This window comes from Pongo abelii, chromosome 2, assembly GCF_028885655.2.
Source record: "Pongo abelii isolate AG06213 chromosome 2, NHGRI_mPonAbe1-v2.0_pri, whole genome shotgun sequence".
Classification (NCBI taxonomy): domain Eukaryota; kingdom Metazoa; phylum Chordata; class Mammalia; order Primates; family Hominidae; genus Pongo; species Pongo abelii.
Window position 1 is genome coordinate 310,025 of NC_085928.1, and position 24,156 is coordinate 334,180.

At 44.0% G+C, this 24,156-nt stretch overlaps 1 protein-coding gene and 1 long non-coding RNA gene across 7 annotated transcripts in view; one reads left to right on the plus strand and one right to left on the minus strand.

Moving 5' to 3' along the window:
* The window catches only part of ST3GAL6 (ST3 beta-galactoside alpha-2,3-sialyltransferase 6), a 60,730-nt gene extending 53,954 nt beyond the window's left edge, over window positions 1-6,776 (minus strand). The window contains exon 1 of one of the 6 annotated variants that reach the window (XM_009238653.4): window positions 5,893-6,696. In XM_009238653.4, coding sequence (XP_009236928.3) covers window positions 5,893-6,292 — 400 coding nt within the window. In that variant the 5' untranslated portion in view covers window positions 6,293-6,696. 6 annotated transcript variants of the gene reach the window in all.
* Window positions 6,777-6,850: 74 nt separating this feature from the next.
* On the plus strand, window positions 6,851-23,762 carry LOC134760971 (uncharacterized). Its single transcript, XR_010139105.1, has 3 exons — window positions 6,851-7,014; window positions 21,032-21,129; window positions 23,732-23,762. It is a non-coding gene; the product is annotated as an uncharacterized LOC134760971 (long non-coding RNA).
* Window positions 23,763-24,156: the final 394 nt, after the last annotated feature.

Sequence of the window (24,156 nt, forward strand, 5' to 3'; positions counted from 1 at the left end):
GTATCCATTTGTGTGGTTGGTTTTAGAGTACGTGCCACGTGCAGATGAGAAGAATGGATACTCTGTCATTTTGTGGTGGAGAGTTCTGTAGATGTCTATTAGGTACATTCTGTCAAGTTCAGGTCCTGAATATCTTTGTTAGCTTTTGGCCTTGATTATGTGTCTAATACTGCCAGTGGGGTGTTAAAGTCTCCCACTGTTATTGTGTGGAAATCTAAGTCTCTTCATAGGTCTTACTTTGTGAATCTGGGTGCTCCTGTGTTGGCTGCATACATATTTTGGATAGTTAGGTCTTCCTGTTGAATTGAACCCTTTACCATTATATAATGCCCATCTGTATTAGTTCATTCTCACACTGCTATAAAGAAATACCTGAGTTTGGGCACAGTGGCTTATGCCTGTAATCCCGACACTTTGGGAGGCCGAAGCAGGAAGATTGCTTGAGCCGAGAAGTTCAAGACTAGACTGGGCAACTCAGTGAGACCCTGTCTCTACAAATAATTTTTTTAAAAATCAGCGGGGTGTGGCGGTGTGTATCTGCAGTCCCGGCTACCTAGGAGGCTGAGATGGTAAGATTGCTTGTGCCCATGAGGCTGAGGCTGCAGTGAACAATGATTGTGCCACTGCATTTCAGCTTGTTCAACAGAGTGAGACCCTATCCAAAAAAAAAAGAAAGAAAGAAATACCTGAGACTAGGTAATATAAAAAGAGGTTTAATTGGCTCACAGTTCTTCAGGCTGTACGGAAAGCATGGCTGGGAGGCCTAAGGAAACTCACAGAAGTCTCCTGGCAAAAGGTGAAGTGAAGGGGAAGCAGGCACATCTTACATAATTAGAGCAGGAGGAAAGGTGGGGGTGGGTGGGGGGTGCGTGGCTAAACAACCAGATCTTGTGAGAACTCAGTATCACAAGAACAGCACCCAGGGGGAAGGTGTTAAACGATTAGAAACTGCCCGCCATGATCCAATCACCTCCCAGCAGGCCCCAGGCCCCACCTCCAACACTGAGGATTACAATAGAATACGAGATTTGGGTGGGGACACAGATCCAAACCATATCACTATCTTTGTCTTTTGTGGTTTTTGTTGGTTTAAAGTCTGTTTTGTCTAAAATTAGAATAGCAACCTCTGCTTTTTCCTGTTTTCCATTTGCTTGCCAGACTTTTCTCCATCCCTTTACTTTCAGCCTTTGGATATCACTGAATGTGAGACAGGTCTCCTGAGGTTTCAGGTTTTATGCCACTGTGTTAATCAGAAAAGCCAAAATTTAGTTGTTTTGTATGTTAGTTAAGTATGTGAGTTAACAATGGGCCAAAGAATCTCAAAAATAATTTTCTCTCTAAAAATTGTGCCAAGCCTCCCTAGATACTAAATAGAGTGGTGATGATGAGACATCCTGAAATCAAAGGACAAGAGGATAAAAGGAATACTGTATAGGCATCTCTGAGCTCTGCCTGTCTTTGTGATATTCCTGTGCTCTGCCCTAGGGAAAAGAGAGGGGAAATCAGTTATGGACAATTAGTAGGAAGAAAAAAAGGCAATTAAGAGTAGAAATTTGTGTGTTTATGTGTGAGAGAGAAAGAGAAACAGAGAGACAGGAAAGGGCCGCGTGTGGTGGCTCACGCCTATAATCCCAACACTTTAGGAGGCCGAAGTGGGCAGATCACCTGAATTCAGGAGTTCAAGGCCAGCCTGGCCAACATGGCGAAACCCCATCGCTACTAAAAAAATACAAAAAATAGCCAGGTGTGGTGGTGCATGCCTGTAATCCCAGCTACTTGGGAGGCTGAGACAGGAGAATCACTTAAATTCAGGAGGCAGAGGTTTCAGTGAGCGGCGATCGAGCCACTGCACTCCAGCCTGGGTGACAGAGCAAGAGTCCACCTCAAAAAGAAAGAAAAAGAAGAGACAGGAAAGCCCGTCATGACTGGGTGAAGACTGAATTAGGCTCTCATCAAAAATCTCCAAGCATGCCATTTTAACTAGAATACAAACTCCACAAAATCTGCCTTCCTATTTTACTGACTATACCTCCTCCCACTCCCTCTTTTGCACTCTTCTTTAACTACATGTTGTCTTAACCACTCTCTTCTCACACTGCACCTTCTGTTTCTCAAACAACCCAAATTCACTCATGCCTCACGTATTTGTATCTCGTTTATTGACTCTGTCTCCCATAAAACATAAGCTCTGTAAGAGCAGGGGCTTTGCTGTGTCCAACACAGCACGCTCCCACCCCCACCCACAAGAACGTCTCTTGTTACATGGTGGACACTCAGTGAATGTTGGTTGACCGTTACGGAAGTCCCACCTCATGGATGACCACATGGAATATCACCCAAAGTCCACTGAAAAAAACACTTTCTGCTCCCTTGTTTCCCCCATCTTTCAGCACAGTGACTCTGACCCACAGCCATAACAATTCCAGGCCTGCTTCCACAACCTGTGGAAGATGAGAATAACCCTGCCACCTCTGGAGGAATCTCCAGCTTCCTTGCCATCTCCTCTTCTGGGGGCCTTGTTCTCATCATGTCCTAAAGATCTTTCCATTCCCAACCAAATAAAAAATCAATGTTTAAACCATCTTTCAAAGCCCAGCACTAAATACACTGCAAAATATGCAATGATGCTATCTGTATACTTTGTCTTAGGCTAAGCATATAAGAAGGGGAAAGAGAGAATGGGGGAGAAGATAACTTTTCACTCAGGTTTTCAATGTTTTTAAGAAAATCTCCTAAGGGCTAGGTGCTTTCCTTTCCCTCTATCTCAGCGGTCCAGGAAGAGGAAAGCCCCTGGTCAGATACAAAAGTTTGTGGCAGTAAAAAGGTAAACTGGACAATCCCCCTAGATGACCAAAAGCTCTCCAAGAAAAAGAAACATGGGCACAAGGAAGAAAACCAGGTCTTACTGATCCTGTTATCTTTTACTTTCATAACCTCACTGCCAGAATCTCAGCACTTCTTAGCCTGATGTTACAACAGTCAAGTTCCTGACCAAGTCTGAGACACTGCAGCTGATTCAGTGCTGAGGTGTCACCATCAGGGGAAAGAACTCCAGCTGCCCCACAATGGTGAGAGAATTGTGTTTCTGACACCCTGAAATGGAATTGGAAATACAATTTCCTACCAAAACACTATAATGTCCAATGTATACATTCTATTCCATGCATCAAGTTCACTCCAAATCAAAATCTATTTTAACCCCTAAGGGTTAAATTGGAAACTGTGATGTGTGATGCGTGCTATCATCCATCACAGTTGGGACAGACAGGAGAGAATGTTTCATTTCAACTGTGAGGGTGGGGATGTAACCCTGGGAAAACTTCTTCCAGGTAACATATAGCTTCAGTGAAAATGTATTCAGAAAGGAAAGAACTTTTGGAATATGCCCATTGAAGACAGCATAAACTTCTAGATTTCGCCAGACCCTGCTCACCTAAGTGACACACCAGAGATGTGCAGAAGATAGAAGGTGCCTGACTGGTGAAAGTCTAAAGCTGTCACAAGGAAGGCAAAGTACACAGACCACCTATTCAAGAAGCCCAGCCTGGGGATAACTAGAAAGGCATATTCAGACCAAGGTATATATAAATGGAGGATATGCCAGGCAAAGGAGAAAGATATGCACAGGAAAGGGAAGAATTTGTGCAGAATGTATACTACAGAGGATTCCTGGGATGGTGTAGGCAGAAGTAGAGTCAAACCTTTATGTGAGCCACTCCAACTCAACCTAAGGCAATCTTGGTTTTTTAAGCTATAAAATGGGGCTAAAAATTCCTTTCTTGCAGGAGTTTTGTCAGGAAGATTAAATAAAATAGCATATGAAAACACACCAAAAATCAGAGTGGGTGCCAAATAGGAGTTCCATGCTTCCTTCACCTTCTCAATAAGCATCACCTAAAATGCATGCTAAACAGATCTCTGGTCGCCACTCCTGGATGGAAGCACAATTTCCATGGAAGCCATCTGGCAGTCTGCATGGTTAGCAGATGATGCTTATCAGGGAAATGTGGGAAACATGGCATTACTCACTTCTTCTCCCATAAGGTTCCACATGATGGGGAACACAGAAATGTCTCCAACACAAGAAAACTGCTGTGAAATCCAGTCGTCTGCCACTGAATGAGAACACCTACGATTTACAATTTCACAGGAGACAGACTAATGTTTTTAAATGGTATGTCTCTTAATGGTATTATTCTGTCAATACTGTCTACTCTTGAGCCTCAAAGGTTTTTTTACTAGTATTATTGACTTAGGGCATAAGAACAAACTATCTCCAACAAATCTACTGAAATGTAGTCAAAATTGCAGTCCCATTTTACTGCACCATGCAAACAACGTATGGTGCAATCTGGGACTGAGACATTGAGGAACTATAGTAAAAATACAATTCAAGGAAAGCGACATCACAAGGAATGAAGATCTCCCCTCCCAGTCTTTCCACGAGAACAGCTTAGGAAACCAGACCAAGGCAACACTTTCTAGAAAAATTATCTTCTTATAAGCAAAGTTGCCATTATCCAAAGACCCTCTGTGGAATTTGGCCTTACTCAGAGACAATAAACTAAATAACAGTCTAAGGGCATCTTTTTTCGCAGATCTTGGTATGAAAAGCGTTCTTAGTGAAACAAAAAGGAAGCAACATAAACCAACTTGCAAATGTCAAATCGGCATGCTTTCAAACGGAAAATAACCTGGCAGCCTGAGCAGATCTTCCCAAATATTTAACATCTCCCTGTAAATAAAAAGACAGTTTTATGGTCTGCAGCTAGGTGAGGAAGATTGAGGACTGGAAAGTCAAACATTTGGGCTAGCCTAAAAGAGGCGGCCGCTGAAGACCCGAAGAGTTACGAGGCTCAAAGGTCAGCGTGGACACGAGACCACAGACCACGAGGAGCTTTCAGCCGATCTACAGTTTCCTTAACTATCCACCTACTCGTGGCACCCAGCTGGTCCTCGTAAGGCAAATGGGACTTGCGAGTTTAGACTCGGTGTGATTTCTGATACACTAGCAGTTACCATGTTATTTTCATCCCTACCCCACACAGTTTTTCAACATTACCTTTCAACAGCAACCTCTTCTCCCCCGCCTTCTCCTCCCCACCGTCCCCGCCAACCCTCGCTACTGAAAAATCCTAAAAGAAGGTGCTTTGGGTTTGTTTTTGGTTTCTGGGCGTCGCTTTTTATAGGTTTTCTTTTAAGCCAAAATAACAGCACACAAGAAAGAGGCTTGAGATTGCAGGGATCTCCGGAGCCGGCGGCCGCAAAATGACAAGTTGCTTCTCCCTTATCTTGAAAATTAACAGCAGCCCAAACACTGCAATTTACTCACCGTCCTCCTTTCTCCTAAACTGCCTCGGTGCTTGTTTTGTTAGGTCTAGTTCTATTGTGGAGGGAAAAAGGGTTTCTCGAAAAACTTTATACGGTAAGAGACCAGAACCTTCCAGACCCCTCCACCCTCCTCGCGCACAGACCCTTTTACAAGAAAACAACAGTGAACGAGGAGCTGGACACTCCTCTCGGCTTCCCAATTGCACAGCCTCGCCGGCGATTCGACAACAGAGGGTCCAAGAGCGGATTATCTCGGCCCCCAGGGCTCCCGGGCTGACCCGCGAGGCTGCGCGCCCCTCGCGCCCTTCACTGGGGCTCCAGGATCCCCGGGCGCCCCCTCGGCGGTGGCTGCGGCGCCGGCTGCTCGCGGGTCCCAGCGCCCGTGGCTCCTTTCCGCCTCCGCCCGCCACCGCCTCGGTACCGGCGGGATATGTGGGGGGCAGACAGCGCTCCGTGTCCCCACCCCCGACCCCGAGCCGCAGAGGCTGCAAAGCCGGAGGGTCCCGGCAGCACAGACCCCGGCCCAGGACCGGTCTCCCCGCACCCGCAAGTCTCCCTCACCCGGGCAATGCGAACCCGCAGCGAAGCCGGCCGGCAGGAGTGACCCGCCGAGGCCCAGGAGCGACGACCGCAGAGGCGCACCCGGCTCCGCGACCCGGGGCGCCGCCGCTCTCAGCCCGCCCGCGCCGCTCGCTCCAGCCGGCTGCTGCCTGTCTCGAGGCGCCTCCGCATCGGGCCGCAGGAGCCCGGGGCCGGCAGAGACCACAGGAAGGCGGCGCGGGCACGATTCCTTCTCCCGGATCTGGCGGGCGAGCGGAGGAGGGAGCGGCGCTGCCCCGAGTCCCAGGCTCCCGCCAGCCCCGATCCCGGGCGACTGCGCCGAGCGCCTCCGGACTCGCGGGAAGCTCCTCCTGCTCCGCGGCTGGCGCCAGTTGCACGGTGGCCGCGGCCGCCCCCACATTCGAGGAGGAAGGTGCAAAGCGGTGGGAGACTGCGGGCCTCCCCGGGGTGAGGCGTGGGGGCGAGGCGGGAGCACAGCCGAGCTCCTACCTTTCGGGCGGGGCGGACACCAGCCGCGCGCCCTCGCCGGGCGCCGGGACCGGAAAATCACCGCGAAGGGAGGGACGAGGAAAGGCGGCGGGCGGCTTCAGGACAAGGTAGGAGGATCGATTTCCACGGCCAAGAAGACACTCCCATCCCGCCCGGGTTTGTTTGCGAAGCTGCAGGAGCTGAAGTGAGGGGTGGCCGGGTCCCCCCTTCCCCGCCCGGCCGGCAGGCGGCAGCAGTAAACACCGAGGCTTGTGGCGCCGCGGACTGACGGTGACACAGGCTCAGCAGAAGGTTTGGTCCCTATCAGGAGACACTCCCATCCCGCCCGGGTTTGTTTGCGAAGCTGCAGGAGCTGAAGTGAGGGGTGGCCGGGTCCCCCCTTCCCCGCCCGGCAGGCGGCAGCAGTAAACACCGAGGCTTGTGGCGCCGCGGACTGACGGTGACACAGGCTCAGCACAAGGTTTGGTCCCTATCAGGAGACACTCCCATCCCGCCCGGGTTTGTTTGGGAAGCTGCAGGAGCTGAAGTGAGGGGTGGCCGGGTCCCCCCTTCCCCGCCCGCCCGGCAGGCGGCAGCAGTAAACACCGAGGCTTGTGGCGCCGCGGACTGGCTGTGACACAGGCTCAGCAGAAGGTTTGGTCCCTATCAGGAGACACTCCCATCCCGCCCGGGTTTGTTTGCGAAGCTGCAGGAGCTGAAGTGAGGGGTGGCCGGGTCCCCCCTTCCCCGCCCGGCAGGCGGCAGCAGTAAACACCGAGGCTTGTGGCGCCGCGGACTGACGGTGGCACAGGCTCAGCACAAGGTTTGGTCCCTATCAGAAGGGGAGGGGTGTTCAGAGAGCTCCAGAATTCCGGGGCTCTGCCCTTCAAGGGCAAATGTGTTCGTACTTTTTATCTTTTGAAGGAGATAATTACTTTAGGGAGAACGAAGGTGGAACGTGCTTTTTGCGTTTTCTTTTGTCTCCATAGGAAAAACCCTACGTTATTAATGTCCTCTTACTTGGATGGCTCTGAATACTTTTTAAAATGTGTTTGTCCAATAATTCCTTGTCTAGAAACATTCAAGTCATAGCTCCAACCTTTGGGCCCTGAGCAGTGTAATCACGTGCGATCAATTGACCCCAGAGAGAAGCCCCACGGACTTGGATGTAATTCAAAGTTGGCAATGTGTCACGAACTGGAACAAAGTCCTTCATCTGTGATGGGCTTTCTGGTATTTGTCTGTCTTTTTTTTTTTTCTTTTTTTTTGAGACAGAATCTCGCTTTGTCGCCCAGGCTGGGGTACAGGGGCATGATCTTGGCTCACTGCAACCTCTGCCTCCTGGGCTCAAGCGACTCTCCTGCCTCAGCCTCCCGAGTAGCTGGGATTACAGGCTGGGATGACCACGCCCAGCTAATTTTTGTATTTTTAGTAGAGATGAGGTTTCATTTATGTTGGCCAGGCTGGTTTCAAACTCCTGACCTCAAATGATCCGCTCGCCTCCACCTCCCAAAGTGCTCTGATATTTGTCTTAATTGTAATAACAGCCCTAGGAGGTACCATTTGTTGTTTTCCCAACCTTACTTTAAAAAAAAAAAAAAAAAAAAAAAGGCCGGGCGCGGTGGCTCACACCTGTAATCCCAGCACTTTGGGAGGCCGAGGCGGGCGGATCACGAAGTCAGGAGTTCCAGATCAGCCTGACCAACGTGGTGAAACCCCGTCTCTCCTAAAAATACAAAAATTAGCCGGGCGTGGTGGTGCGCTCCTGTAATCTCAGCTACTCAGGAAGCTGGGGCAGAAGAATCGCTTGAACCCGGGAGGTAGAAGTTGCAGTGAGCTGAGATGACGCCACTGCACTCCAGCTTGGGCGACACAGCGAGCCTCCGTCTCAAAAAAAAAAAAAACAAAAACTCATTGGGTTCAGATAATTCATATTCTTTGCCCTTTCTACAGATTGCCTTTGACATAACCCACACAGATTTTGTAATTTTAAACGTGGCTCTTGAGACATCAGGATAGTGAAAGAGTTTTAGGGAATTTGTCTATCTGAACTAGTTGGTGTTGAGGTTTACTTTGCTCTTTTAATTTCTCCTGTGTTCTTCACTGACCTCTTGTTCATGATCTTAGAAACTAAAACTGTATTTCACCTCATCCACTCTGGCCTTCTGGACTTCTTGAATCTGCAAAGCAGTGTGCTAAGGAGAGAGGCTATCTGCTGTTCTGAGGTGATGTTTGTGTTTCATATTTGGTAGTGGCCAGTAGTGACTACTGTCGACCGCAACCTAGTTCAAAAGGTGCCTCTTCTGCTGACCTGCTGTGTGATTTTAGGCAAGTGGCATCACCACAGTGAGCTTCACTTTTTGTCAGGTGTAAAGTGAGATAATACAGCTATTCTTGAAGGGTGATTAGGATTAAAACAGTCTCTGTTGTAAAGAACGCTTGGCACAGTGCTTGCCCCCAAAACCATCAGTTCAGGAAGTAAAATGTTGACTTTAAAAATAACACTAAAAATATTAACTACCAGTCATTGCCCACCATGAGTCAGCCACTCACCATGCATTGTGTCTGTTCCTCTCACTCACCCTGCAAGCCAGTCATGGCAGAAAGGAAGGAACAGAGTCAGGTGGTCTAGGGCTGTACTGCCTACATTGGAGCTGTGACTCAAAGGAAGGCACCTGAGGCCAAAATCATTCTTCTTCCTGAGATATCGCCGCTATGTAACTCTCTGTGATGGGAGGAGCTTTTGATCAGTGTAACATTAATTTTTAAAAATTCAAGATATATTATTGTATGGGCACATGATTGCTATTATGTAAATATTTTATATTCCTGTGGATACTGACAAAGGCTTAAGTAGTGTGATGGAATTAAAAGTTTTTAGTCCTCTCTGGGTTAGTGTGTTTGGTCATTGTTTTGGAGAAAATACTCTCCCAATATATGTATATTTAATTTGGCCTTTTGGTAGATTTCTTCTAATAAGCTGGGAGGGGAAAAACCACAAAGAAGGAGAGGACTCTTGGGACATGCAAGGTCTTTCAAAGGCCCCTAAAATTATAATTTTCAGGCAGTGTACATATAGGGCTGGGCCTGTTTTGCTAGGTTTGTTTTTTTATTATGGTGGTGCAGTCTCTTTAAAATAAATGCTATTGTTTCATAGACTGTCGCCTCTGCGCACCAGTGACAGGTAGAGGCCAGGTTCCCCACATTACCATGGGAGGCCATTCAGCACTAAATGTGCACTCTAGAATAGACCAAAGTATTTCCTCCTCATCCCCATTGTAGGGCCTGCCTTCTAAATTCTCCTGTTCTGTGCGAAGTACAGCCTTTTCTGCCATGATTGATGGCAAGAATGTCTACTCCTTGTAGAAGAGACCTACTCATAAGTGTGTGCTCTCAGCAAGACAATCAGATCAGATTGTAGTAGGTGAACCCCAGGACTGGAGCTACCTATAAAGTGGCATGAGGCCACTTTCTTACAACATCCTCTTAGAATAATTTTTAAAACTTTAAAAAATTTTTTTCTTTTACAGTACATGATGTTCAAAAGGTTTCCTTTTAAAAACAGTTTTCAAGGTCGAGTTCAATTTTTTTTTTTAATTTGACACATTGGTCAGAGAACATTGAGTTCAGTTTTAAACACCATCTAGCTCGTGACTGAGCTTGACCAAGCTAATCGTTTTTACATACAATCCTTCCTCCAACTCAAGGAGAAAATCCTGCCAGTGCAGTCTTCTGGCTGTCTTGGAGTTTTATCTCCTATAAGCAATTATTTAAAGAACATGTGCATCTCAAAAATAATAAGCCACAGTGGGTCGGGCGCGGTGGCTCACGCCTGTAATCCCAGCACTTTGGGAGGCCGAGGTGGTTGGATCACGAGGTCAGGAGTTAGAGACCAGCCTGACCAACACGATGAAACCCCGACTCTACTAAAAATACAAAAATTAGCTGGGTGTGGTGGCACACGCCTGTAATCCCAGCTACTCAGGAGGCTGAGGCAGAAGAATTGCTTGAGCCTGGGAGGCAGAGGCTGCAGTGAGCCGAGATCCTGCCACTGCACTCCAGCCTGGGCTACAAGCGAGATTCCGTCTCAAAAAAAAAAATAATAATAATAAGCCACATTGCCTAAGCAGTCTAAATCCTGACTTAGAGCAATGACTGTCCACAGTGTAGAAAATGTATCACATTAGCAAAAAGCAGTTTAGTTGCATTAAGCAGAGTCATACTTCTCCAAAATCTCTATTTCAGACTAGAGTCTCAGCTACATTTTTGCATATGTAAATATCCATTATGATGATTTTCCCACTATTGTGACTGTACAAAAAAGGAAGTCAAGTCTACCAGGAAGCTTATTTGCAACTTCATAAATGATGATGTCCTCATATTCTACCAGTTTTGTCAAAGTTTCAGGGGTCTTCGTTGCTCAGTCTCTTTTACCACAGGCTGGAGGGTGAGGGGAAGTGGGATGGTGGGACTGGGGATAAGTTCATCCCAAACTCCTGAACATGTAGAACATCTGTACAGTGGAAACCGTAAATAGGGCAACTGACAGAAAATAATTGCAATGTATTTTTTTAAAGGGAGAATATCCAGAGTATGTTTAAAAAAAATGCCTATGGATCAGTACCAAAAAAACCCCTATTTTAAAATAGAACACAAGCCATAAACAAGCAATTCATATAATAAATACAAGGGCCAGGTGCGGTGGCTCACGCCTGTAATCCCAGCACTTTGGGAGGCCAAGGCGGGCAGATCCCCTAAGGTCAGGAGTTCGAGACCAGCCTGGCCAACATGGCGAAACCCCGTCTCTACTAAAAATACAAAAATTAGCCAGGCATGATGGCGGGCACCTGTAATGCCAGGTACTAGGGAGGCTGAGGCAAGAGAATTGCTTGAACCTGGGAGGCAGGGGTTGCAGTGAGCCGAGATCTTGCCACTGCACTCCAGCCTGGGCGGCAAAGTGAGATTCTGCCTTCAAAAAAAAAAAAAAAAAAAGAAAAGAAAAGAAAAGAAAGAACAAATAGTTTACAACCATATGCAAAAATTTGTGTCCTTTTATAATAACACTACTTAAAAAAATGAGAAATAAGATTGGCTGAAACTAAAAAAATTAATGAGATACAATTTTGTTAAAAGGTGTCAGAAAACTGTTTATGGAATTGTAAAGTGCTGCTTCCTTTTTAGAGGGCAATTTGGTGATTGCTATCAAATTTACAAGGTTGTTTAGGGTTTGAATTTCAAAACCCTAATTAAAGTTCCGTAACTTTTCTCCTTAGAAGACATTTTGGCCTCAAGTCAACAAGCAGTGTAGCAATGTAGGGGTGGAAAAGAGGAGCTCTCTTAGTTGACTCCTAGCTACCTTGGTCAACACAGGAGGAAAGCTTCCGGTTGCTGAGCGGTTGCCAACACAGACTCAAAGATGGTGGGAGCTCTTCCTGGAGTTGTGTGGGGGCAATCTACAAAATAATGGCAGCTTGGGGCAAGGCAGCTTCCTCAGAGCTCTTATTTGATTATGGGAAGGACTAGAAGCCTGAACTACTGTACGAGTTGATGGGCCCCCCTTTCAGGAGAGGAGGGAGGTATCTCACCCTTCCCATATGTCTGTGAAGCTTTTCTCCTCATTTCTGCTTCAGAGTCTCATCACTAATAATTCTGTCAAAGTATTACAAATAGCTTTACTTTAGGTATACACTTAATTCATTAGTTATGCTTAACCTTTTTAGCTTACACCTTTGTCTCGTTTTGGGGGGTTTACAGAGCTGGACTTAAAGCAACTTCATGTGAATGTTTGTAAAAATATTTCCAAATGCTTCATTTTCACAATAAGCACCCATTGACTTTGTAGCTGAAAAAATTTTTTTCAAAGCATTTTATACTTAGAAAGTTTTACATGCAATTGCTTAGAGATATCAAATTGACTTTTACTTGTTGGGGAAGGGAGATCAATTATTTTTCTGAGAAGTTGTGACAACAGCTGATATTGTAAAGGGGTCTGTGCGCGATTATCATTAGGATCTTAATAGTTACAGTACTTTGGCTATTTATTCTCATCCTCAGAATTAAAAGAACTCATCTACCCCCAAATTTGCAGGGAATTCTCTCATCATTATAAGGATACTTAGAGTGGCTTGTCAAGCTGAGACACTAATAGGATACAAACTTCATGCTGGGGAATACACAAGGAATTGCCACCCATGCACACTGGGGGCCCTCTCTCAGCTTTTGGTCATTACACCTGGAAGTAAACAGAGTGGCACCAAGAGAATAGGAAAAAAAAAAAGAAAGAAAAAAAAAACGAAAGAAAAAAAAAACCTCACATGTGAGTTCATATTTGCTATATCCCTTTAGATGCTAGGAGATTTTCTATAGATTATATTGTTTATTACACACATCAACCCTGAGGGCTATCATTATCCCCATTTTCTAGATGAGGAATTGAAGACTCAGAGAAGTTTCATAATTTGTTCAAGGATCTAGAGCTAATATGTGTCAAAACTGGGACATAGTGCCTTTCTGTTCAAGAAATGAAATGAGAAAAATTAATACCTATTATTCTACAATGTGACATTCCAGGAAAACATTTATAGCCATAATAAATTTAATGTGAATCCTGTGAAGCCTTAGCCTTTTGTGAATGAGTATCAAGCTGTCAACTGAAATGGAATTGCAGTCATTTCCAGTTCCCATTGTTTCAGTTCTGGTTCTCAAACACCATAATGTTTTCTTCAGGGATATGTAGAATGTAGATTACTGAAAACTTTCTTCAGGACCACAGGCATCATTCCTCCTAGCTGAGTCAATGATCTCTTCCACTCACTCTTCGGGGATGGATCCAATTTTTAAGGTAACTGTAGTGGCAGAAGCAGTAACTAATGGCATCAGGCTCATAGGAGAAATATGTTTAGCAGCTCCCTAGGAGCATGCAAAACCAGTACTTCAGTTCTTCATTTCTGCTTCTTATGGGGAACTGTTTATTATACTACAGAACATTATGAATACAAGAGAAACAGCATTAATAATTAAAGAGCCATACATACAGGGAACATCTTGCGATGAACTGAATGTGTTCCCCAAAAATTCATACATTGAAATCCTAACCTTTCATTCGTCCCCGTGATGGTATTAGGAAGTGGGCCCTTTGGGAGGTAGTTAGGTCATGAGGGTGGAGCACTCATGACTGAGAATAATGCCCTTATAAAAAGGGCCCCAAAGATCTGTCTCAAACTCCTTCTATCATGTGAGGATGCGACAAGAAGATGGCAGTCTGCAGCCTCGAAGAGGATCTTCAGCAGAGCTCAGCCATGATCTCAGACTTCCAGCCTCTGGAACTAAAATATCCACAGTTTCCAAGCCACGCAAAGTCTATGGTACTTTGCTGTAGTAACCCAAACTAAGAGTTGTGAACATCTGAAATAGAAGTACAAAGAAAGATTTAAATTGGCTATTTTTTCCCAGTGATTCTGACGACTAATCTGTTTTACTACAGTTTTTGTTTGTTTTTACTGTATCTTCTTGTAAACCTTTTAATTTACTTTTTGTACTCAAAAGTGCCATGTTGGCAAAAGTTTTCCAAATCCTATTCATTAACGGCAGTGACTGTTACTTGTGACGAGTATGTTAACCATTTGGTGATGTACTGACCATCCAAACAGCTATCTGCAATGCTTCAAAAGTGGTAAATACTGATAACTTCAATCATCATTATAATTTTTTATTATCCCAGAAAATGAAGGGTCTTATGAATCCATGCCTAAGAACTAAAAAAGAACACATATAATTTGTGCTCTTTGGAGAAAGGGAAGGATGTAAGCAGAATTTAATTGTATGTCTGTGCTTACCACGTAATAAATTAATGCATTTTAACAAAATCAAATGGGTCCTGGACTTTGGACCCACAATATTTTGTATAAGTGATAAAAGATTTTACTGGCTATAGACTACAAAGTTGAATATTTTGATTCTTCCTGGGCCCTTGATAGTGAAGAGTCCTGCTTACTGACAATGTCTCAGATAGACAAAACTCTAATCCACAGGCTGAAAAACAGTAACACACCAATACTAAAGATTTGGAAGTTGTTCCTAAATTTTACTTAACCCCAGGATTATTCACAGGTTCATTTGAACATCACTTCAGAAAAGGTGCATGTCCCTTCCAGTTCAGTACCGCCCACCTCCAACACTTATTCTGTATCTGAGATCTCTCAAGGATTCATTACCCAACTTCTATTGAGGGACTAGCGAGTCTTCTATTCCTAGCTCTGACTACTTTCTTAAGTCTTAGTCTTGTATCTCCAGTTGCCTGCTGAACATTCGGTTCAACATGTGTTTATCTGTTCCCAATGTAAAGCTAAACTCTTTAGGCTTCCAGCTCAGCCAGCCATTTAACTTACATTTTTATTGGTGATAATGCTTTTTCTCCCACTATGAAACCTCAGTCATCCTAACCTCTCCTTTTTCTCATCTTACTTGAACTTTCCTCCTTCATGTCATTAACATACTTCATATTCAATCATTAAATACATCTTTACTTAGTGCCTACTCTTTGCCAGGTACTATAGTTCTAGGTGCTAGGAGTACAGTTTACCAGCAGGAAAATAAAAAGAAATTATTGCTTGCTCTCTCTAGAGGCGCTCTAGAGGTGCTCGCTCTCTCTCTCTCTCTGTCTCTCCCTCTCTCTGTCTCTCCCTCTCTCTCTCTCTCTCTGTCTCTCTCTGTGTCTCTCTCCTCCCAACCTCGAGAGAGAGCAAATTTTTTATTTTTATTTTATAAAATTTTTAGAGACGGTCTTGCTCTGTCACCCAGGCTGGAGTATAATGAATAACACAATCGTAGCTGACTGTAGCGTCCAATTCCTGGGCTCAAGTGATCCTTCCACCTCAGCCTCCTGAATAGCTGGGACTACAGGTGCCCACCACACTGGCTATTTATTTTTTGTAGAGACAAAGTCTCACTATGTAGCCCAGGCTGGTCTCCACCTCTTGGCTTCAAGTGATCCTCCGCTTGGCCTCCCAGTGTAGTGGGATCACGGGTGTGAGCCACCATGCCTGGCCGCTTACAGTCTAATATATAATGGTGTCCAGAAAGAGTCTTCAAAGGTCATCTTGTCGATCGCTTTATCTCTGTTTCACTTGTGCTTCCCCTCCCGTAGTGTTCATTCCCATTCCCTGTGTGAGGTCACCTAGAGCTGGGATCTGTGCGATGCTATCCCAAGGATCCACAACTCACCATTCTACTTCTCAGTCTTGGGCTAGTCGCCCAAACTCTCTCTCCTTAGGTTTCTTTTCTCTTTCTCTCTAGAATAACCTGCCTCTTCCACCTCGCCACACTCATTCCCCTAAAACGAAGCACAACAGTGGAATCCTGCTTCTCTGACTCAATCAGTCTAAGATTTTTAAACAAAAGAAACAAGTTGAGCTGTCTTCTGGATATCTGGTGACTTTTAGTTTTTATTCTGTAACCAAAAAATCACTGAGCCGACAGAACACCAAAGCTCTGTTACCTTCTTGAGATGGAGGAGTGATAAATATTTACAGCAGGGATATATGTGGGAACATAAAGAGATTTAAGACTAATTCCTGTTTAACAGTCATCTATTAACACAAGGCAAAATATGGCTGCCCCAAGTATATGAAAGCCCTCAACAGACAAGAAGTCAGATGAAGCAGGGGGGGAAAAAAAAGGCCAGGCATGGTGGCTCAAGCCTGTAATCCCAGCAATTTGGGAGGCCGAGGCAGGCGGATCATGAGGTCAGGAGTTCGAGACCATCCTGGCCAACAGGGTGAAACCTCATCTCTACTAAAAATACAAAAATTACCTGGGCGTGGTGGCGTGTGCCTGTAATCCAAGCTACTTGGGAGGCTGAGGCAGGAGAATCGCTTGAACCAGGGAGTCGGAGGTTACAGTGAGCTGAGATCGTACCACAGCACTCCAGTCTGCCAACAGAGCAAGACTCCATCTCAAAAGGGGGGAGGGAGGATTTTGCATTCATTATCATATCTAATAGCAACAAATCTGGTAGTTAGGTATTACTGAGGTAATATGATGAGAGCAGAAACAGTCAAGGACAGAACCAGAGGCAAACCTAGGTCTCCGTGGGTCCAACGCAAAGACACACAAACTCACCTGACAGAAGTGGGGGATCCAGTGCTCTTTTAGGAACCCTCTCAATTGACTCTGACATAAAAATAAAAATTTTAACTGAGGAGAACAGATATAACTTAATTCCCAACTTTCTGCAGTTTGATGAAATATTGATAACAAGTAACTAATTCATGTCATTACTTTTTTTTAAACGTTAAGACTAAATTTCAAGTTTGTCATTACATTTTCATTTTTTTCCTAGTAAAAATTGTGCTTTTCTTACTATCCTTAAAAAGAAAGATCTGGGAATGGCCTATTAAGTAAAAAACTGTCTGATGCAGCAGCCCAGACCTTACGGTTTCCCTTCTTTGTAAATGTTATTTCGGAAAAGATTCACTACTTTAGGAATTGAGTAGCCTTTTCCAAATTTTATCGTGCTGGGAGATGCTAATCTGAGTTCTAAGAACAAAGGATATCTCGCAAACAACATTGAGTGCTAACCTCGCCTCCCACACCCCTGCCTCCAGGCCATATTCAGTACATATTAGCATATTAAAGAACCAGGTAAAAACAGCAAAAAGGAAAGGTGTTTAACTTTCCTTAAATGTTAAACAGATCTAAACAAGTTTGTTTTTGTGTCAAAGACTTTTTTATTCAGTATTCTATCATAATCTCCTATCTCTATCTCCCAAAGCAAATTAAAACAACAATAAAAAAACCAATTCCTGTAGATTTGGGTCTGTATATATCCAGTCAGAGAACCAACAGCTGGGATCTTTGATAAAATCAACTGTGACTATAAAGGGTTAAAGATGAAAGTCACTTTATTTCATTAGGAATTTATTTATCAATCTATTAATTTATTTTAGAGACAGAGCTGGAGTCAATGGCACAGTTATTCATTGCAAGCTCAACTTCTGGGCTCAAACAATCCTCCTGTGTCAGCCTCCTGACTATCTAGGACTAAGGGATAACACTACCACACACCGCATATCTATCTATCTGTGTGTCTGTCTGTCTATCTATCTATCTGTCTTTACTTATTTATTTCTTTTTTTTTTTTGTAGAGAGGGAGTCTTGCTATGTTGCTCAAGCTGGTCTTAAATATCTGGCCTCAAGCAATCCTCTCGAGCTGGCTTCACAAAGTACTGGGATTATGGGTGTGAGCCACCGCACCCAGCTCTAGAAATATATTTAGAAGAAAATTGCATGGCAAACGTGCAGTGACAGGTTTAATATAAAATCATCACTGTATTTTTGAAACCATACATCTATCAGCATTTCCTTTTTTTTTTTTTTTGACAGAGTCTCGCTCTGTTGCCTAGGTTGGAATGCGATGGCATGATCTCGGATCACTGGAACCTCCACCTCCTGGGTTCTAGACATTCTTCTGCCTCAGCCTCCTGAATAGCTGGGATTACAGGTGCATGCCACCACGCCTGGCTAATTTTTGTATTTTTAGTAGAGATGGGGTTTCACCACATTGGCCAAGCTGGTCTTGAACTCCTGACTTCAAGTGATACACCCACCTCAGCCTTCCAAAGTGCTGGGATTACAGGCATGAGTCGCCGCACCCATCCAGCATTTTCTAATATTTTATTGTATAAGTATTTATGTTTTAGTTCATGCATAATAAAATAGATTCTGGTCCAAATCCAGATAAATGTCTGAAATAATTTTCTATTATTTTGCCTGCTGGCTTTTCTCATTTCTATAGAAGCAGCTTGTGCAATGTAAATTCTCTAGCATTAAATACTTTTACAATCAAAGTCTTAGTGCAACAGAAATTCCTTTGGCATCAACCTATGTCTACTTATTTCCAGCACAACTTGATAGTACATCAGAATGTGAACTGAATATTGGAATGATATTTGATATGTGTATCATGCCTTCATTAATTTATTGCTTTACATGTTTCATGAGAACCTATGTGTCCAGCACAGTGGCATTGTAGGCACTGGACATACAGAGTTCTAGATGGAGTTTCTGCCTTGGGAGGTGATATGAGGAAAATAGGCATTGAAACTAAAAATATTTACTGAGATTCATATGTGTCATGCATTGAGCTAGGTTCAGAGAATACAGTGGTGAACAGACAGATTCCCTATCTTGATGATGCTTGCAGACATTGTTCATTCAAGCTGCTATAACAAAATACCATAAACTGGGTAGCTTGTAAACAAAAAACATTTATTTCTTATAGTTCTAGAAGCCGATAAGTCCAAGATCAGGGTGCTGGCAGATTTAGTGTCTGGAGAAGGCTTGCTTTCTCATAGATGGCAACTTCTTTGTCTTCCCCTCGTGCAAGGGGCCAACCAACTCTCTGAGGCCTCTTTGATAAGGGAATTAATCTCTTATAAGGCTCTTCCCTCATGACCTAATCACCTCCTAACCCCACCTCTTAATACTATTGCATTGAGGACTAGGTACAACATGTTTGGGGGAAACACAGACATTCAGACCATAGCAGATATGCAGACTAATACTATTTCAGCATATTGCAACTGTTAGACATCAACAGAATTAATAGAAAAGAGGACACAACTTCCTAGGTACATCAGGAAAGATGGCACTGGTGATTTGCTTTATGCAGAATTGTCTCTTTTTTTCTTAATTTTTCTTTACTAGTATTGCCTTATCTTTGCTTTAAATAAAGCATGCATGTACCCAAGATTTGCCAGAAGAACGATTCTATCTGAGGATTCTCAGCCACTGAGATGTGAAATGGCATTCCAAAAAAATCTTCAGTGCTCGGACACTCTGATTCATACCACCTAACATAGCTCGAAGCCATAGCATGGATCACTGATGCCTCCCTAGGGTTTCTGATTCTGTAGGATTAAAGTGGGATATGAGACTTTGTACTGTTAACAGGCTCCCAGAAGTTGCTGATGCTGCCAGTTCAGGGGCCACACTTTAAAAATCATAGTTTAAAGGATTAAATATACCAACTTAAAAGTTAAAATAATTATTGGAAGATTGTGAGGCAGATAATATCTCTGTTTCACAGGATGAATAACAAGCCTAGGTTATTTAGAAAATGCAAAGTTATAAGGAGAAAGACAAAACTAAATACAGTAATAAATATTTCATGTCCTCAGTGCAACAATCTATTAACTTGAAGCCCAAAGCCTCCATCTATCACTGATTATCAGAATCCAAAATACTTTGAGGTTGAAATGCTTTGTTATTTGACTTGATATCACTCTCTTTGTTTAATCTCATAGACAGATGTTTTAGAAATTTAGATATTAAAAAGTTGTGACCACATCTGTGACCAGTAGTATAATGCTGGACTTCATGATGAGGCCTCAAGGCCACTGCTTTAATGTAGGGAGGCAAACTCCTTTTTTCTTTCTGCAGCCTCAACTTCCAAGGCTCAAGTGATCCTCCTGCCTCAGCCACCTGAGTAGCTGGGGCTACAGGCATGCGCCACCATGCCCGGCTAATTAAAAAAAAAAAAAAAATTGTAGCGATGAGGTCTCACTATGTTGCCCAGGCTGTTCTTGGATTCTTGAGCTCAAGCGATCATCCTGCCTCAGCCTTCCAGAGTGCTAGGATTATAGACGTGAGGCACCGTGCCTTATTGCAAACTCCTTTTAAGACGATTATAGACGTGAGGCACTGTGCCTTATTGCAAACTCCTTTTAAGACAGCATCAGGCTGGGCGCAGTGGCTCATGCCTGTAATGCCTGCACTTTGGGAGGCTGAGGTGGGTGGATCACCTGAGGTCAGGAGTTGGAGACCAGCCTGGCCAACATGATGAAAACTTGTCTCTACAAAAAATACAAAAGATTAGCCAGGCATGGTGGTGAGCGCCTGTAATCCCAGCTACTCAGGAGGCTGAGGCAGGAGAATTTCTTGAACCCAGGAGGCAGAGGTTGAAGTGAGCCGAGATGGCGCCACTGCACTACAACGTGGGCAACAAGAGTGAAACTGGGTCTTAAAAAAAAAAAAAGAGACAGCATCAATGAGAGCAAACAACAGGGACAATGATGGTGGTAACAGTCCAGAGGAATTTGGCAACATGAGGAGACAGATGTCAACTAAGTGATTTTAAATGAGAAAAGCAAAATGAACATGGAGAGAATTTATATTTTCAGAAGAATCTATTTGAGGTCTGAAAATTCAGTGTGCCCAGTATCAAGAGGACTATACTCATAAACAGAGTTATAAATAGAAACATCATAACCAAGTCAAAAAAGAAAGTATCTATACTGTATTTTCCTTCTGCTGCTGCTGTAACAAAGTATCACAAACTCAGTGGTTTAAAACAACACAAATTAATTTTTCTTTTAGTCCTGGAGGTCAGATGTCTGAAATCAAGGTGTCAGAAAGGCTATGTTCCCTTCTGGAGGCCCTTGGGGGCAATTTTTTCCCTGCCTTCTTCAGCTTTTAAAGGCTACCTGTATCCCTTGGCTCTTGGCCCCTTTGTCCACCTTCAAGGTCAGCAGCACGGTGTCTTTAGAGAAAGAGTTCTCTGACTGCAGCCCCTGCTTCCCTCATCAGATCTCCTTCTCTGGCTGTCTGTCCTGCTTCCTTTTTGTCATCAGATCTCATTCTCTGACTGTCTGTCCTGCTTCCTTTTTCTCAGGACTTTGTGATTACATTGGGCCCATCCAGATCATCCAGGATCATCTTCCCATCTCAAGATTCTTCACTTAATCACATCTGCAAAATTCCTTTTGCTGTGTAAGGTGATGTATTCACAGTTTCTGGGTATTAGGATGTAGACATCTTTGTGGGTGGAGGGAGGAATTATTTTTCTACATATGCTATTTATTTTGTTCTATCAAAAAACTCTTGGGGGGTGCCAAGCATGGTGGCTCACACCTATAATCCTAGCACTTTAGAAGGCCGAGGTGGGTGGATCATTTGAGGTCAGTAGTTCGAGACCAGCTTGTCCTACATGGTGAGACCCCAGTGTCTACTAAAAATACAAAAATTAGTGGGGCGTGGTGGTGCGTGCCTATACTCCCAGCTACTCGGGAGGCTGAGGTAGGAGAATCACTTGAATCCAGGAGGTGGAGATTGCAGTGAGCTGACATCATGCTACTGCACTCTGGCCCGGGCAACAGAGCGAGACTCCGTCTCAAAAAAAAAAAAAAAAAACCAAAAAAAAAAAAACAAACTTGGGGTAGTGTTTTCTGGGCATATTTTCAGGAGGACATTGATTAATGGTGTTATATGGAAGAGTATAGAGAATAACCATGAATCATTCATTCACTTGACAAACATTTGTGAAGCATTCCCTGTGCACCAGACATAGTGATACACAGAGCCAGACTTAGGGCAAGGATAACTCTGGGGATATGGGTAAGAACATGCTGAAGATGTAGAGTGTGGTGCTAATGAGCCAGGACTCTGGAGTCTTATGATTTGGCTTTGAATCTTGGCCCCACGATTTATAAACCTTATGACCTAAGCAAATTACTCATCTGTGTTTGCCTCAATTTTGTCACTTATGAAGCTGAGAAAATTAATATCTGTACCATAGGGTTCTAGTGAAGACTAAATAAGGTTATTGATAAAGTTTTTGGCACACTGACTGGCATAAGGAGTTCAAGTAGTGTGGGCATAGAGGAGGAACTAGAGAGGACTACAAACAGAACATGGAGTACTTACTGCCATAAGGCCTTTGGAAAGGCTTTCCAGAGCTAAGCCTTGAAAGTTGAGTTTCATGTCATCGGTTGGGAGTTGAAGAGATGAGGGTTATGCCAGGAGCAGACATAGCGATGAATTTGGAAACCATGAGGAAGGGCTGAGGAGATTGGGGGGAAAAGGCCTGGGAGTCAAGGAGGAGCAATATTTAAATATCGTGCTTCAGCCAGGCACAGTGGCTCACGCCTGTAATCCCAACACTTTGGGAGGCCTAGGCTGGTGGATCTCTTGAGGCCAGGAGTTTGAGACCAGCCTGGCCAACATAGCGAAACCCTGTCTCTTCAAAAAATACATAAATTAGGCCGGACGCGGTGGCTCACGCCTGTAATCCCAGCACTTTGGGAGGCCAAGGTGGGCAGATCATGAGGTCAGGAGATCGAGACCATCCTGGCTAACTTGGTGAAACCCCACCTCTGCTAAAAATACAAAAAAGTAGCCGGGCGTGGTGGCGGGTGCCTGTAATCCCAGCCACTCGGGAGGCTGAGGCAGGAGAATGGCATGAACCCAGGAGGCAGAGGTTGCAGTGAGCCGAGATAGCGCCACTGCACTCCAGCCTAGGCAACAGAGACTCCGTCTCATTAAAAAAAAAAAAAAAAAAAAAAACATAAATTAGCTGGGTGTGGTGGTATGCACCTGTTGTCCCAGCTAGCGGGAGGCTCAGGCATGAGAATTGCTTGAATCCTGGAGATGGAGGTTGCAGTGAGCCAAGATCCCGCCACTGCACTCCAGCCAGGGCAACATAGCAAGAACCTATCTCAAAATATCTATATATCTATATCTTTAGATATCTTTAGATAGATATAGATATATAGTGCTTTGATATTGACACAATAATAAGAAATTAGACTTATTTTACTTCTATCCAGAAAAATACCCAAGCCTAAGTGGAAATGACAGAAATAACTTTTATCTCCATATTTGAAAGAAATTTTGATTAATAATGATTTCCTTAATTTTTTGAGTACAATATAAACCCTTCTCTGTGCACCACTCACTGTCAAAACACACTGCCTTCTTTGTGGGGTATCTACTTTGTCCATTTTCCTCTTCACTTTTGTTAATAGGAGCCCAAATATTTTCATGATGAGTGGGCTGTAAACTTTAAAGGAGGCTGGGCTTTTCTCTCACCCCAAGGGTGTAAATCAGGATTGGTTTGAGCCAATCATGACAACCATTGCCTTTGTCATTGGTTAGGACAATGGACATTAGTAAGGATGGACGTGTGGCACAATTCTTGCTGATGACATAGGGGAGGAAAGGCTTTGGAAAGGTTTTTCTTATCTCTTAAAAAGATAAATGAAGCTGGGTTTAGTGGCTCACGCCTATAATCTCAGCACTTTGGGAGGCCGAGGCCGGCAGATCACTTGAGCCCAGGTGTCTGAGACCAGCCTGGGCAACATGGCAAAATCCCATCTCTACAAAAAATACAAAAATTGGCCGGGCATGTTGACATGCATCTGTAGTCCCAGCTACTTGGGAGGCTAAGATGGGAGGATCACCTGAGCCTGGGAGGTCGAGGCTGCAGTGAGCCGAGATCACACCACTGCATTCCAGCCTGGGCAACACAGCCATGTCTCAAAAATTAAAAATATAAAATAAATGAGGGATGTGGCTGCACTCTTTTCTCTTCCAGCTGTGAGATATCAGTGGGCAAGAATGTGACGCCTGAAGATGTGGCATCTACCTTGAAACAGCCAAGGACCTGAGGACGAAGCCAGCATCTGAGGAAAACAGACAGAAAGGATCTGGATACATGATGAGGTAAATGAGCTGCTAGATTATCCAAACCTGGAATAATAATAAAATATGTCATGTAGTATGTTTATATGTAGTATATTCAAGTACATTCAATGTTAAAGTCAATCATGATATTCTTCCCCTTCTTACAGCCTGAAAAGTATCTTGCATACACAACTGGTGGCACAGAATCCTGACAAACCTCTCATCAGAAGTCAACCACAGGCTCTCTATGCTCTTACCAAAACGCTGGCTTTGAGAAATAATTATGAATGAAAATTACTGATGTGATTTTCAGGTGAGAGACCCTATTAGACAAAA